The sequence below is a fragment of the Triticum urartu genome, chromosome 7A (genome assembly GCF_056163025.1).
Source record: "Triticum urartu cultivar PI428250 chromosome 7A, HENAU_Tu73, whole genome shotgun sequence".
Taxonomy (NCBI): Eukaryota; Viridiplantae; Streptophyta; class Magnoliopsida; order Poales; family Poaceae; genus Triticum; species Triticum urartu.
In genome coordinates this window covers 28,883,293-28,899,208 of record NC_141879.1, presented here as the reverse complement: position 1 = coordinate 28,899,208, position 15,916 = coordinate 28,883,293, and the positions used below count along the sequence as shown (strand labels likewise).

The 15,916-nt window shown below is 44.5% G+C and overlaps 2 protein-coding genes across 2 annotated transcripts; one reads left to right on the top strand and one right to left on the bottom strand.

The window, feature by feature from the left end:
- The first annotated feature begins 6,926 nt into the window (after window positions 1-6,926).
- Window positions 6,927-10,545, top strand: LOC125522888 (transmembrane protein, putative (DUF1218)). Its single transcript, XM_048687933.2, has 3 exons — window positions 6,927-7,242; window positions 8,661-8,866; window positions 9,924-10,545. The coding sequence occupies exons 1-3, from the start codon at window positions 7,147-7,149 to the stop codon at window positions 10,240-10,242; spliced, it is 621 nt and encodes a 206-aa protein (XP_048543890.1). The 5' UTR covers window positions 6,927-7,146; the 3' UTR covers window positions 10,243-10,545.
- A 3,864-nt stretch (window positions 10,546-14,409) lies between these two features.
- Window positions 14,410-15,643, bottom strand: LOC125525009 (gluconokinase). Its single transcript, XM_048690034.2, has 4 exons — window positions 15,474-15,643; window positions 15,324-15,366; window positions 15,155-15,234; window positions 14,410-15,037 (listed from the first exon to the last, which is right to left on the bottom strand). The coding sequence occupies exons 1-4, from the start codon at window positions 15,511-15,513 to the stop codon at window positions 14,607-14,609; spliced, it is 594 nt and encodes a 197-aa protein (XP_048545991.1). The 5' UTR covers window positions 15,514-15,643; the 3' UTR covers window positions 14,410-14,606.
- Between the last annotated feature and the right edge of the window lie 273 nt (window positions 15,644-15,916).

Below are 15,916 nucleotides of genomic sequence, written 5' to 3'. Positions count from 1 at the left end.
AAATTCTTCTCATTCGGAATAGTGGGAGTATCATAAGAGACTCGAATACTATAAATTGTTTCCACATTAAAAGAGTAATGTTCAGAAAAAGGGTAATCATAATCATGACAATTTTTATAAATATAATCATCACTACTTTTTATAGCATATGTATCATCACCATAATTATCATAAGTAGCAACTTTGTTCTCATCATAATTGATTGAAACATCTTCCAAGATAGTGGAATCATCACTAAATAAAGTCATGACCTCTCCAAATCCACTTTCATAATTATCATAATAAGATTCAACATCCTCCAAAATAGTGGGATCATTACTTCCTAAAGTTGACACTCTTCCAAACCCACTTTCATCAATATAATCATCATAAGTAGGAGGCATGCTATCATCATAATAAATTTGCATATCAAAATTTGGGAGACTACAAATATCATCTTCATTAAACATAGCTTCCCCAAGCTTGGGACTAACATTAATTGCAGCAAATATATTCTCGAAAACATCATCTTCATCAAACATAGCATCCCCAAGCTTGGGCCTTTTCATATCATAAGCATAATAATGTTCATCATTATTAGTATGGATAGCACCAATAGTATAGCTATTATCATCATCACAAGGGGTAATAGGAGCAACATCTTTTGGGAGAGATACCTTTTTACCTTTGCTTCTCCGTCTTTTCTTTTTCTTATTCACATCATGTGTGGGTTCAACCCTCTTTTTGGAGCTCCTTATTAATGAGATTGGTTGAATAGAAGGCTCCTCCTCGTTACCTGATTCATCATAAGAAATAATAGGAGGATATTGGGAAGTCTCTTCCCTTTCATTAGTATTCTCTTCATCCTCTATTTGCTTTCTTTTCTTTATGTAATTGGCAATATAAGGGTTTTCAATGCAATTCACCGCACAATACATATAAATTTTCTCTAGATCAAAATCAAGAAATTTATCGAGATTAAATTTTGGAATAGCCTCAGTTATATGTTTCATTTCTTCATAACCCAAAAGAAGACTAAGCTCTTGATGATGCTCAAGGGTAATCAAGTTATCACAAATTTTGGACACGACTTGATCATGAAACAAATAGCATTGGAGCTTTAAATGACCATGTTCATTGCAAAGTTCACAAGGATGGCGATAAATATTGAATCTTTCAGCACAAACATCTAGCCTTTCTTGCAACAATTTAGTTTCTAAATGCTTATGCCTCTTGCAATATCTATCTTCCCTATTTGGTGTGTACTTGCAAAACCCAATGCACTCCACAAAAATTGACATGTTTATAAGAGACATTTTCATCATAACTACTGCAATCATCATTAGTACTATGGATATTCAAGGAGTTCATACTAACAACATTGCAATCATTCTCATCATTCAAAGATTTAGTGCCAAACATTTTAATGCATTCTTCTTCTAACACTTTGGCACAATTTTCCTTTCCATCATACTCACGAAAGATATTAAAAAGATGAAGCGTATGAGGCAAACTCAATTCCATATTTTTTGTAGTTTTCTTTTATAAACTAAGCTAGTGCTAAAACAAGAAACAAAAAGATCCGATTGCAAGATCTAAAGATATACCTTCAAGCGCTAACCTCCCCGACAACGGCGCCAGAAAAGAGCTTGATGTCTACTACACAACCTTCTTCTTGTAGACGTTGTTGGGCCTCCAAGTGCAGAGGTTTGTAGGACAGTAGCAAATTTCCCTCAAGTGGATGACCTAAGGTTTATCAATCCGTAGGAGGCGTAGGATGAAGATGGTCTCTCAAGCAACCCTGCAATCAAATAACAAAGAGTCTCTTGTGTCCCCAGCACACCCAATAGAATGGTAAATTGTGTAGGTGCACTAGTTCGGCGAACAGATGGTGATACAAGTGCAATATGGATGGTAGATATATGTTTTTGTAATATGAAAATATAAAACCAACAAGGTAACTAATGATAAAAGTGAGCAAAACGGTATTGCAATGCGTTGAAACTAGGCCTAGGGTTCATACTTTCACTAGTGCAAGTTCTCTCAACAATAATAACACAATTGGATCATATAACTATCCGTCAACATGCAACAAAGAGTCACTCCAAAGTCACTAATAGCGGAGAACAACCGAAGAGATTATGGTAGGGTACGAAACCACCTCAAAGTTATCCTTTCTGATTGATCTATTCAAGAGTCCGTAGTAAAATAACATGAAGCTATTCTTTCCGTTTAATCTATCATAGAGTTCGTACTAGAATAACACCTTAAGACACAAATCAACCAAAACCCTAATGTCACCTATATACTCCAATGTCACCTCAAGTATCCGTGGGTATGATTATACGATATGCATCACACAATCTCAAATTCATCTATTCAAACCAACACAAAGTACTTCAAAGAGTGTCCCAAAGTTTCTACCGGAGAGTCAAGACGAAAACGTGTGGCAACCCCTATGCATAGGTTCATGGGCGGAACCCGCAAGTTGATCACCAAAACATACATCAAGTGGATCAATAGAATACCCCATTGTCACCACGGGTATCCCACGCAAGACATACATCAAGTGTTCTCAAATCCTTAAAGACTCAATCCGATAAGATAACTTCAAAGGGAAAACTCAATCCATTACAAGAGAATAGAGGGGGAGAAACATCATAAGATCCAACTATAATAGCAAACCTCGCAATACATCAAGATCGTATCACCTCAAGAACGCGCGCGCGAGAGAGAGATCAAACACATAGCTACTGGTACATACCCTCAGCCCCGAGGGTGAACTACTCCCTCCTCGTGATGGAGAGCGCCGGGATGATGAAGATGGCCATCGAAGAAGGATTCCCCCTCCGGCAGGGTGCCGGAACGGGTCTAGATTGGTTTTCGATGGCTACGGAGGCTTCTGGCGGCGGAACTCCCGATCTATTGTGCTCCCCGAAGTTTTTAGGGTATATGGGTATATATGGGAGGAAGAAGTACGTCGGTGGACCTTTGGGCTGTCCACGAGGCAGGGGGCGTGCCCAGGGGGGTGGGCGTGCCCCCCACCCTTGTGGGCAGCCCGAGACTCTTCTGGTCCAACTCCGATACTCCGTGGGCTTCTTCTGGTCCAAAAATAAGTTCCGTGAAGTTTCAGGTCAATTGGACTCCGTTTGATTTTCCTTTTCTGCGATACTCTAAAACAAGGAAAAAACAGAAACTGGCACTGGGCTCTAGGTTAATAGGTTAGTCCAAAAAATCATATAAAATAGCATATAAATGCATATTAAACATCCAAGGTTGATAATAAAATAGCATGGAACAATAAAAAATTATAGATACGTTGGGGACGTATCATGACCCCAAAACCAAAGTTGACCATTTCGATGATACACACAACTTTTGTGTTGAACACTTTTCCATCTGAAGCAATCCAGATAACTTTTCAGGCACATTTTCAGCTTCTGGTCGGAGCACTCGGATTCGAATCTCTCCACTCAGATGTTAGGGTCCTTCACTCGGATCACCTGGCTAGATTTTTCCACTTGGATGTCAATGTTTCACTCGGATGACAACATTTCATTCCGATGGCAATATCTTCACTCGGATGGCAATCTTCTACTCGGATGGTAAACTTGCACTCAGATTTCCCAAATGAAAACACATCCTGATCTTGATTTGCCTCCCCAGGTCGCCTATGACCTCGGATTGAGACGAATTATATATGAAAATCAATCAGCTCGATGAGGCGAAACTTTTTCGTGTTGAAGGTTTTTCGATTCAAGGCTGTCTTGATGGCCGAATGACTCACACGACCCATCTGACATTACCCAAGTGGGTGTCTGGTACCCCGCACCATATTTTTGCTCAGAGCCAGTCTACAGTGCGTTGCCTTTAACTTTTGCATACGAACTTGGATTGAGATGATTTATCTATCAAAATTGATTGCTTCGACGAAGCGAAGACAATCCATGTAGAGTGCTCCTTCATCTGAGGTCGTCTTGGATGCGTAATCGACCAAAAAGCACTCGAAACACTAAATTCTGCCATTCAAAGTACAGCTTCGGCCCCTAAGATGAGGTCGGATGACGATAACCTAAACATCAAAGTTGTTCCACTTGGCGACGTGAAACTTTTCATGTTGAAAATCCTTTCACTTCAGACCATCTTATTTGCCTTTTACGTCGTGCCAAAATCTGATGTCAACAGGTGGGTGTCTCTGTTGGCCCGCCACAGCTGAGTTATACAAAAAAAACATACGAAGGGACCGCATGTGTGGCGGGCATCCAAAAGCACCCGCCATTGCTTCTGCACAACTTGTGGCGGGTGCCCTGCCCGCCACTAATTTGTGATCACCTATAAGTCCTTTCCCAGTAGTGATGTTTTCATGATGGCTTAACAATGATATTTCTTATGTGACAACATAGTCAATAAAGAAGAAACGAGAAATGAAGTCAGAATGTAAAAAAGAAACATAAACTTTGAAGGTTCTTCGGGGGAAATTACGTAAAAAAAAGAATAGTTGAAAACTGATTAATTTTTTGAGGGAAAAAGCTGATTAAATCTAAGAAACTTTTTTTGAGAGTACGTAAATTGGATACCACATTTTTATAGAGGGGAGAAAAGTGTTAACAAGAATCCTCACGATGATGTGAACATCAACGTAGGTACACCCACACAAACCCTACTAGCTAGCATCTCTCTCACAAAACGTTGTAAACCACCTACTCCATTGAGAACCACTTTCCAATCTCTAAGTTCATCAAGGATCATGTTAGCAAGACTAGCAGCACCATTTTGTTGTTCCGGTCTATTGAAAACTCAGGGCATTTTGTTGCTTCCATAAGGCCCAAGCCGTGCAAATGACGAGACTATCAAATCCCCTTTTCTATGGCGTCCGGAACCTAACTCTATTCCGAAGCCACCAATCAAGGAAGATGTCCGTTCCCAATGGCATAGAGTCTAAGAAACTCGGGAACACAAAGTGGGTCGAATCACATGACACAACGCACATTCCTCTCGCTAACTTTGCCAAGGGTGCGTGTGGACCCTGTGGGCCGCCCCATGGGTCCACCTTTTGGCTCTGGTCCTATGAGAAAATATATGCTGATGTTTCTCTCTTATTTTCTTGAATTATGGAAAATACACGTACCCATAGACACATTTTTTTATTTGTACCCATAGACACATTGACATAAACTGGTTCGTCTAGCTGTTTATTGATGGGTAAGTTCAACGAAATATAAAACAATGCCTAATAGAATAAGAAATAATATGAAATTTTTAAAACTATAAGTATTTAACACGTATCAGCGCACCACCGGAAAATGTAGTTTTTTTTGTGAATGATTTGGTATATGTCATGGTTGTGAGTGAAACAAAGAAATCTTTACATGAGGTCATGCCCAATGTAAACAAATTGTCCTATGGGATTGCATGACATGTAGACCGTATGAAAAGTTCCTATGATATTTATTCCTATAAACCAAACTTCCTATATTGGAAAAATTCCTAGGGAGAATTCTGCAAAATTTATATGAATCTTGTTTGGACCAAACATGCCATATTTATCCAATATTGATCTTTATGGGGGATTTCTCTAGTTATGATTAATGGCTTGCCGACTGCCTTCTTAGAGAAACTATAGTGCATTCCTTAAAAAGGTTTTAGAGGCTTTGAGCGCTCTCCATATATATCAGACTCCCTAAAGTTTTTAGAGGCCCTCTAAAGTTTTTAGAGGCTTTCATAGGGATGCCAGCTTTGCCCATGGGTATGGGTACCCGCGGCCGCAGGTACCCTACCCAAAAACAACGGGCATGGTCAATACTTGAAGAGATTTTATACCCATGGGTAATGGATATCCATACCCATAAAGTATATGGGTAAGGCATGGGTATGAACTTGCGCCCATGGGCAATCCAATGGATACCCAAAAACAACTTAATAAATAAAATTTAACCTTTATAACATGTGGGGTCAATATCCAACTCTCATGGCCTAACCCGAAATCATGTATTCTGTAAACCTACGATAGCTCATAAGCCAACAATCACCTACTCGCTGGTACGTGTACACCAACTCTACCACTCCTACACGAAGGAGCGTCCCCTCCCACATGACTCTGAGCGTTTCGGAGAAGACATCCTCTTATATAGCCCCGCAAAAAAAAAGGAAAACATACTCCGTCGGTAAAGAAACATAAGAGCGTAGCGTTCGTTTAGATATGGGAGGAGGTAGTTTCGAAGAACGGAAGGCCGTTTCCTTGCAAATGAAAAGCGAGGATACATACATAGCTTTTTCAAAAAAGGAAAAAGAGGCGGCATTGTTCTCGATGCTCTCCTGGCTGGCTGGCTGGCTGGCTTTTGTTCTCTTATTCTTCTTCTTCTTCGACCGGTCCGGCGTCTACGCGTTCGTCCGTGGATTCGATTCCGTCTCTTCCCCGCGTTTGAACTCGGCGGGGTAAGGCGAGCGAGGTGGTTCAGAGTTCGGACTCCACGCCCGCCGCGCACCGAGTCAGGCAGTTGGTTACATCGTCTCCCACGCACCGCGTCCACGGCGCACCCTCCCGCTGCCAGGGGGCCCCTCGCCATCCCCCACCACGACCGGTCCACCGTATATAGACCGCGCGCCGGGATGAGTCAGAGTCAGACTCAGGTCCGACCCCACCGTCTCCCCCCACCCCACTCCGCCCTGCGCGCCTCGAACAAGCAACCCACCCCACCCCCCACCCCGCCAGCCAGCCGCGTGCGCGCCCCACGCCTCCGTGCACCCCGCGCTCCCCACGCCACGCCCACCGACACGCCGTCCCGCCTCGTGCCTGGGCCCGCGTGCAAGCGACGCGGCGCGGGTCGCGAGGGGAAGGAGGCGGGGATAGAAAAAGGCGCAAAGAAAGAACGAACGGAAGAATAAAATAAAATAAAAAAGCCGCGCTAGCGAACAAGAAAAGGCGCTGCGGGTGCGGGGGGGAAAACGAAAAGAAATCACGGGGGAAATTCGTCCTCGGCGCTGCCATCTTTTGTCCTCCTCCCCCGTTGCTCGGCACTCGGCAGTTGGCTCGCTCGCTTGCTTGCTGCTGCAGGTGAGTGCTGGTGGAGCTCCATCGGGGAGAAGGAGGGAGGCGGGGGTGGTAGATCCGGCGACAAGGTTGGTGGGAGGTTGGTGGAGGAGGAAGCTAGGGGGGGAAGCAAGGGGATGGAGCGGAAGGCGGTGGTGGTGTGCGCGCTCGTCGGCTTCCTCGGCGTCCTCTCCGCCGCGCTCGGATTCGCCGCCGAGGGCACCCGCGTCAAGGTACAAACCCCTCCCGTTCCCCTCCGTCAGTTTCCAGCGAATCTCGCCCCGGAGGAAACCGCCACCCTTTGCTTCGCTTTGCTTGCTGCTGCGGTTAAGTTAGATCTCCCCCCCCCCCCCCCCCCCCCCCCCCCGCCACCTCACCACCGACGAACAAGAAACGCCGGCAGGTACAGGGCCGGAGATCGATCTCGGAGCTTAGCCACCTGTTGCTGCGGTGGTGATGCTAGTAGTATCGATCTCAGAGCTTGGGATCGACCCCGCCGTGCATTTGCGCCTTGGGGATTTCCAGGTGAAGCGTGCTGCTGCTGTTGCTGCTGCAAGGACCGACTGATTCGCCCTTAACGAAGGCGTACTGCAATGGAATGGATGCTTGGCCTAAATTGGTTGGCCCAATCCCTCCCTCCTAACTAAGATAGCATGATTGGGTGATGCCCCAGCTTGTTTCCATTCCATGGAGCTGCCTACTAACTGCTGCTGCGACATTCATGGCGCTCTATTCTGTCGTCATCGATAAGGTCTTGATATGTATGTATATCGCTTGACTGTACTAAATTATTTGATTGGGCGATCCCTCGTAGCCAAAATACTATGATTGGCTGATTCGGTAAGGATTTGTCCAAGTTGTCGCTTTCCATGGGGCTGACCGACAAATGCACAATGCAGTGGAATCTGTCTAGTACGTTACGTATGCTATGTGCGGCGGTGCGTTAACGCCATTCGTGGCAATCTATTTTGTTGGCATCGATAAGTTCTCGATATATACATATATCCCTTGAGTGTGCTAGTTGGGAATCTGTTTAACCATTTATGTTATGGATGCATATGGGACTGTACATATCGATATAATGGTCTGTCACAAGCTTTGGCTGGTCCTCCCAAATATAGTATCACATTGTTTGTGAACTTTTTTTTATAGTAGTACATTGTGATCGCTTTGCTTGATACATTTGAATCTTTTTATCTTTCACTTTTAATGAGGCAATTGGGGAAACATGAGTAAGAATCACTTGCTTCAGGTTTAAATTTGATCGATACTCATAACGCAAATCCTACTGCTTGTGCTCACAGGGCAGATTTATGCCTCTCGAGGCTTGAGCATGTGCTATTCTATGTAGTCATGTCTATCACATAGAGATATAGGATGCCCTATATTTGAAGTGTCAAGGGTGCCAATTTGCCCTGTTCTTCTGAACAGCATTCACAATAAAACTCTGTTGTCTTGAAGCTACTTTATAATAGGAGAATTTGTAGCAGCAAACAGTGAGCAGTGAGCACATTTGGCACTAAGAATCAACCGATTCATTGTGCGTGAACTAGAGAGAGTTTCTTGCAACAACGTCATAGGTTCACACAGTATTATTGAAGCGACACCTTACTACTATGCCCAAGTATAACGGCCTGCTTCGTTCATGCAGGTTTCAGATGTGCAAACCGACTCTTCTCCAGGTGAATGCATATACCCAAGAAGCCCCGCGTTAGGCCTTGGGTTGATGTCTGCAGTTGCCCTTATGGTCGCACAGGCTATTATAAATACAGTTGCTGGTTGCATCTGTTGTAAGAGGCATCCAGTCCCCTCGGACACTAACTGGAGTGTGGCTCTGATCTCATTCATTGTATCTTGGTAATGTTCTGCCCGACAGCTTTACCTTCTGTTTTGTTCCTTCCCCCCAGATTTATTTTTAAGAATTAAACGTAGCATTGAAATTCAGCTTAGCAGTTATAAGAAAATTCATTTTGATATGTAAGAAACTGTTATAAGGAACACCGTTATAATATGTTGAACCCACGCTAAGCCATACATACATTTTGTTGAAACCAGTGGTAAAGTAAAAAAAAAAAAAACTGTCATTTTGATCCTTCTTTCCAGCCTAGTTGCTCTGTTCATGTTGATTATTTTTATCATGAGTTTTTGAGTCTCATTTTTCTATTCCTTTATTTCATTCATATTTGGAATACGTTCATTAGAAAGTCTGCATGTTTGATCCTCTAGATCTTCACCCTTTATGATAACTGATACTACATTTACTCCTAAGTGTTTGCACATTGCTTTTATCCTGATGCTTGTTGTATTTTTGGAAGGATCAGAAATGTTTGGTACGATGACTATGGAAACAACTTTTTGGATAGATCTGACGTAACGTTGACAGCCATTCTGCATTATCCTCTGAACATTTTGGCATTCATCTCTGCTACTATGTGCTGCTTAAAAACAACAACTTAAATGATACTACTACATTTCATCAGTGCTCAAACTCCTTGTTGATGATCATGTTGAGTTCTTGTCTTTTTTTTTCCTGTTCTTGGTTTAATGTAAAGAATACATTCATTAGAAAGATTGCATGCTTGATGACATAGATCCACACCCTTCATTAATGTAGGAATTTGCACATTGCTTTCAAGCTGATGCTTGTATTTTTGGAAGGATCACACATGAATGGTCCATATGATGACTCAATATGGAATAACCTTTTATAGATAGATCTCACATACAAGTAACTATGTGGGCCATTTCTGTCCTTTCATTTGAACATTTTGCAGTCCTATTTAGCATTCACTCCTGCCATTCTGCTGCTTAAAATGAAAACGACTTGAATGCTACTACTACATTTCATCAGACTTATGAGGACTCGATCAACTATTTGTCATAACATCATTCTGGGGATTGTTGCATTCTGCAGGGTGACCTTCATAATCGCGTTTCTTCTCCTGCTGACTGGAGCCGCACTGAACGACCAAAGGGGCCAGGAGAACATGTACTTCGGCAGCTTCTGCTACGTCGTCAAGCCGGGGGTCTTCTCCGGCGGGGCGGTGCTCTCCCTCGCCAGTGTGGCCCTGGCCATTGTCTACTACGTCGCCCTGACGTCGTCGAAAGGCCCGCCGAGCTGGGGCCCGCAGCAGAACCAGGGCATCTCCATGGGCCAGCCCGTGATCCCGCAGCAGAGCAGCGAGCCGGTGTTCGTCCATGAGGACACCTACAACCGGCAGCAGTTCCCATGATTGCAGCCGTACCTAAGCATCATCCGTTTCGAGGGCTGCCCATGAGAGTACTTATTACAAGCGGCAGCAGTTCCCATGATCGCAGTCGTACCTAAGCTTAGCCCGTATGATGAACGCTGTGTTGGCGAGTTTGGTTTGTATAGCCCTGCAGGTTAGAACAATAGCAGCAGTTTGGTTACCGTTATTATTAGCTAGGTTCAGTCTTCTCTTTTTGTTTGTTTGAGATTTGAGAAGGGTGGCGGCATGCCTGTTTCATCCCCATGGATGTTTGAATTTGAATGAACTGGGTAATGTTGAGGTTGATGGAATCTTGCTTGCTTGCAAGCCGTTACAAGTTTTACGTGATGAATTGGATCATCTGTCCAGTACAAATGATGTAGCAATGAAACTGGATTCAACTGAATGCTCGGGGATCAGCACGCCATTGATGCCAGCTCGTCCCTAAACTGGGTGATGGTGGCTTGCCATTGATGCCAGCTCGTCCCTGAACTGGGTGATGGTGGCTTCGACGATGGCGTTGGCGGGAACCGTGGCGTCGACCATGGTGATCTCCTCGGCCACCTTGATCTCCAGGAGGTCGAGCGCACTCTGTACTAGGCTCGCCGGCATGAAGTGCCCCCCTTCCACCGCCGTCGGCTCCCCGATGGCGCTGCACCTTTGTTATTTTTTGCCATGGAGAGGGAAACAGCAAGGAAGTTCATAGTTTGTTTTTCAAGTGAAGAAGCTTCAGAGCTGGGCCGAAAGGCAGACTCTTTTTGTTCTGAATTTTGCACCTTTGTTTGCCTGCGCCTCCACGAGCATCCCGTGCTGTGACGGTCCTGGGGGATTCTCGCATAGAAAAAATGTCCTTTCAGAAGAAGTGTCATTGCCATAGTCTCTCTGATAAGATGACAAGAGCAGAGTGTTGAGTATCATGGTTATTTAGGAAGCATGGGAATTATTCTATCTTGCCTTGTACTTTAAGATGGCCATGTACTTTTATATATACGCTCATGAGGCTCAAGCAATACAACAACAATTCAACCAATTCCCTCTCTATCCTTCTTACACAGAGCTCAAGCTGCTTGTTTGCAGCCGCTGCTCCCGGAAGCGGCCGGTGAGCTCCCTCGTGCCGTGTTCTTGATAGGGGGGAAGCAATCATCAGGGATTGGATGAGGGAGGGAAGATTTTTCAGGGAGAATGAATCTTACGATTTGCCGCAGCCGCTGACTCCCATGACCACGATGGCCACCCCTGCAGCCACAGAAGGTAGGCGTGATTTGAGAAGGCGGAGGTGGAATTAGCAAATACAGTGTTAAAAATGGTCTTACATTTTGGGACGAAAGGAGTACATGATTGAATCGGCTCTGCCTAGCAGTTTGTATGAAAGCTGAAGAGCCATGCCACGTCAAAAAATATAAATAACATAACATAACAATTTCTTTTCCGAGTTCCTTGGTAGATTCTGTTAGTTTGTAGGTTGGGTGAGTAACCAACTGCAACAGCGGCACATCACATTGGACGGCAACGACGAAAGCGCGAGAGGTTGGTGAGCAAACAAATTAAGCATGAGGGGGGCGTGCAGGGAAGCTCCTTCACATACCAAACCACTTGCACAAGAGACCGGTGTTAAAGATATTGAGCTCTCCACCCCTCAAATCCCACTTGACCATGTGATACCTTCTTAGTGCTTCCATATTGCTACAAGAATCTTCTCATAATTTTATTCATTTTCTCCATAACTGTCCTGTAGCAAAAAACATGGGAATATGATACACACACAAACTACCAAGAGAGGAACTGAGCAAGATCAGCCTGCATCCAAGGGGCAGTGTGCTACTCATCCAGCCTCCCCCCCATATGTTTTTCGAAAAGAAGGATTCCCCCGGGCTCTGCATCAAGCCGTTTACTAAAAGAATAAAGTATCAAAGTACGGATAACATCTCAAGTATGCAAATGAGAACAACAACAAAAAGTAAACAAATAGCCACAACCAACAAAAATAGGACACAATGCCTAAAAACCTATCCTATTATTGGATCGCCATCCAAACTGGTTGTGTGTAGCCCATGCTACTGTCTCCCATCGGTTGCACCTAAAGGCCTAGGGCAATAGGATCGGGTGGTAAAACTGATACCATGTAGAAAGGTATTGGATGCAACTCAATTGTATTAATCAGAGTAGTTTACAATATATATAGGAAATGTTTTCGACCAACTAACCCTACCAAATCTCTACAAATTAAGATATAAATGGCTAGAGACAAGAGAGAGATATGCACAGATATGTCACGTTCAACATTAATGATCATGTTGAGCTTTTCATGTCATTCTGCTATTATTGGTTTCATATTAGCGCCATGTTGGCAACATTGGTTTGATATCTATAGCCCTGCAGGTTAGAACAATAGCAGTTCGATTAATGTTATTAGCTACGTTCAGTCAAAAAAGAAAGGCTAGGTTCAGTCTTTCTTTTTCTTTGTTTGAGAATGGTGGTGGCATGCCTATTTCATCACTATGCATGTTTTATTTTTGAATGAACTAGGTATTGTTGAAATACATTGTCCGCACTTCTTCATCCGTTCGGACTTTTGAATGAATTGGCTGCATCATGAATTTCATAAGGTTGATGATACTAGTATATTGCTTGTCTGCAAGCCTCTTTTACAAGTTGTATGTGGATTGAATACTGTCTGTCCAGTCCGGTACACTGACGAAATGAAGCTGGATTCAGAAACAAGAACCAGCAGAAACTCTCGGTTGTCAGCACGCCGTCGAGGCCAGCTCTCCCTGAACTGGGCGACGGTGGCTTGGACGATGGCGTGGGCGGGCACCGTGGCGTCGATGACGGTGATCCCCTCCGCCGCGTTGATCTCAAGCAGGTCGAGCTGACTTGAAACGAAGAGACGTGAACACATACAGCACCCAAAACTGCGCCATTATTCCGCAAACACAAACGCGGCGAAATCACATGAAACATCAAGCCGTGCGCCCCTCCCAGCCATTTCCAAGCAGCAGGAGGCGCACAACGACAGCGGCCACCACGGGGTTGCCTAACCCTAACATGTCACGTAAAATATGTGATGTGTTTGACTGGGAAGTAATAAGAGCCACCAATTGCTCACCGTTTGCTAGTTCCAATGTTCACTGGCGGACTATGATTTTGTGTGTGCCTTCCAAACAAATTTCCAATACATCCCATTCCACTGCTATATCATGCTATGTGATCGTCAGTGTCATTCAGCTTGCTAGTCACTAGCGCCCTGGTCCCACACTTTGTCATTCTCCTCCCATTTTCCTACCAACTAAATGTGATCTCTCTACATGGGTAATAAGCTAGTTATTTATAGGAGGCCATCTAGTGACAACTTTGTGTGGAGCGAGGACATCATCATTGCTTCACCAAACATCAGACTCGAACAATTGATGTCGTTTAATTCTACTACGGTGGCATCGTTCTCGACATTTGCAGCACATGTGGCATCAAGATATGAGCAAACTTAAGTGGATTGTTTCTAGCAAACCATGAAATTGAAACCATCTGAACTCAACCTATAGTATATAGTGATGTAGGGTTTAGTGAAGCGAGTTTACGACCCTCTAGGAGCAGCGGTTTAGTAGACTTCTTAAAATATGCAGTTTAGTTACCTTGACATCCAAGACTTATCTACAATAAGAGGGATTTGCCAAACTTAAACATGTGAGAGCTTGTTTTTTTTTTTGACCTGGCATGTGAGAGCTAGTTATGACGACATTCTAATAGTCCTCCCCAATCATAACTTATCCAACTAAAAGACTACCAAATTAATTAACTACTAAACAAACTTATTTATGCTTTATTACACGTCATATTCTACCATTGGAAGTATTACACAGATAGGCTATTGAACACTAAAACCACCATGACTGTCCTCTGTTTTATGAGGTGCGCACCAATCGGTGCAGAGGACCCAGGTTATTTTCTTTTTCGAAAAAAAAACATCTTAATACATCCACCTGATGTATAAATCTTGGTGTACATGATGTGCTTTAACACTAAATATGTGGTCTCATACAAAATCACTCATGAATTAGAAAAAATATAAAAATATACAGAGGACCCAGCTTATTTTCTTTCTCTTTTTGCGCAGCCCTCATTTCAGTGTATTTCGTTCTAAAAATGTACACACTTGTGCTCTATGCCTTCGACTATCTCTGTAATTTTTTCAGAATTTTTTCAAATATAAAAATATGAATTCTGAATTTTGCATTTGGAGGCCTCCACGGAGCTCCGTCTCCAAAAGCAATTTCCGGTGTTTGGAGAGCCTTTAAAACTTGTATAACTTGTACAGCCATGAAACTGGATTCAGAAATAAGAAACAGAGCAGCTGGATTCAACTGAATTTCTCAGCACGCCATGGATGCCAGCTCGTCCCTGAACTGGGCGACGGTGGCTTGGACGATGGCGTGGGCGGGCACCGTGGCGTCGACGACGGTGATCCCCTCGGCCGCGTCGATCTCCAGCAGGTCGAGCTGGCTCCGCACCAGGCTCGCCGGCATGAAGTGGCCCCCTTCCGCCGCCCTGCGCTCGACCCTCCCGGCGATCACCTCCGCCGACGCCTCTAGACACACGAACTTGACTCTGCAGGTCTCATAGCTCCCAGGCTTGTAACTGATGTCCCCCTGCCGGAGAACCTCCCTGTACTTGAGCCGCAGCGCCGAGCAGCTGACGGCGACGTCCTCGCCGCGGCCTAGGCGCTCCCGGATGGCGTCGCGCAGCGACTCCAGCCACGGGAGGCGGTCCTCGTCCGTGAGCGGGACGCCCCTGCTCATCTTCTCTGTGTTTTGTTCGACATGGACATGGGAGGAGCGGAGAAGTTCAGAGTTTGGTTTCAGAGCTTGAGAGGTGGCACTGCAAGTCATCACCATTGCTGAAAGACGTCGGTTGGTGGTACCTTTGTTGGCGTGGGAGTGGTAGTCGTCCGCCTCGACGAAGCCGCAGCCCAGCGCGTCGGCGAGCATCGCCGCCACGGTCCTGCGGCAGAATAGAGAATTCGCATCAGAGCAGAGGGAGCAAGCAGTAAGAGAAGAGGGGATGATTGCTGAAATCAGATTAGATCTTACGATTTGCCGCAGCCGCTGACTCCCATGATCACGATGGCCAGCCCTGCAACCACAACCGGCGATTGAAGGAGTGAAATTCGCAGCTGGAGGCCGACCGGATCGGCTCTGCCCCAAGCAATTTCCTGAAGAGATAGAAAGTAGTGAACTGACCTGTGGCTGGATCTGGGCGGAGGAGATCAGAGCCGGCCATGGCGCTCCTCCTCCGACGGTGTCTCCGTCTTCCTCTGCGGCGACGGCAGGACGAGACCCAAGAGGGGCACACAATGATTGAGCGACGAGGACGACACCGTCGCCTTTCCTTCTCACGGGATTGACTCTGCTGCCGCCTATATTTTATTATTTTATTATTTTATTTGTATTTCTTTATTGTATTATACCTTAATATATATATATATATATATATATTCTAGATATATAGAACAAACGAATCTCGATTTGTCAAGTCTCATGATCATATCATGATCTATTTTTATTCGGTTCAATCTTTTTTAGTAAAAGGAAGATTGAGCCGAGTTTAATTGCAATCAATTAGAAGAATAAAGAAGAATTACTGCATTTCATAACTGATTTTTTTCCTGCTCTCAGATAATCCA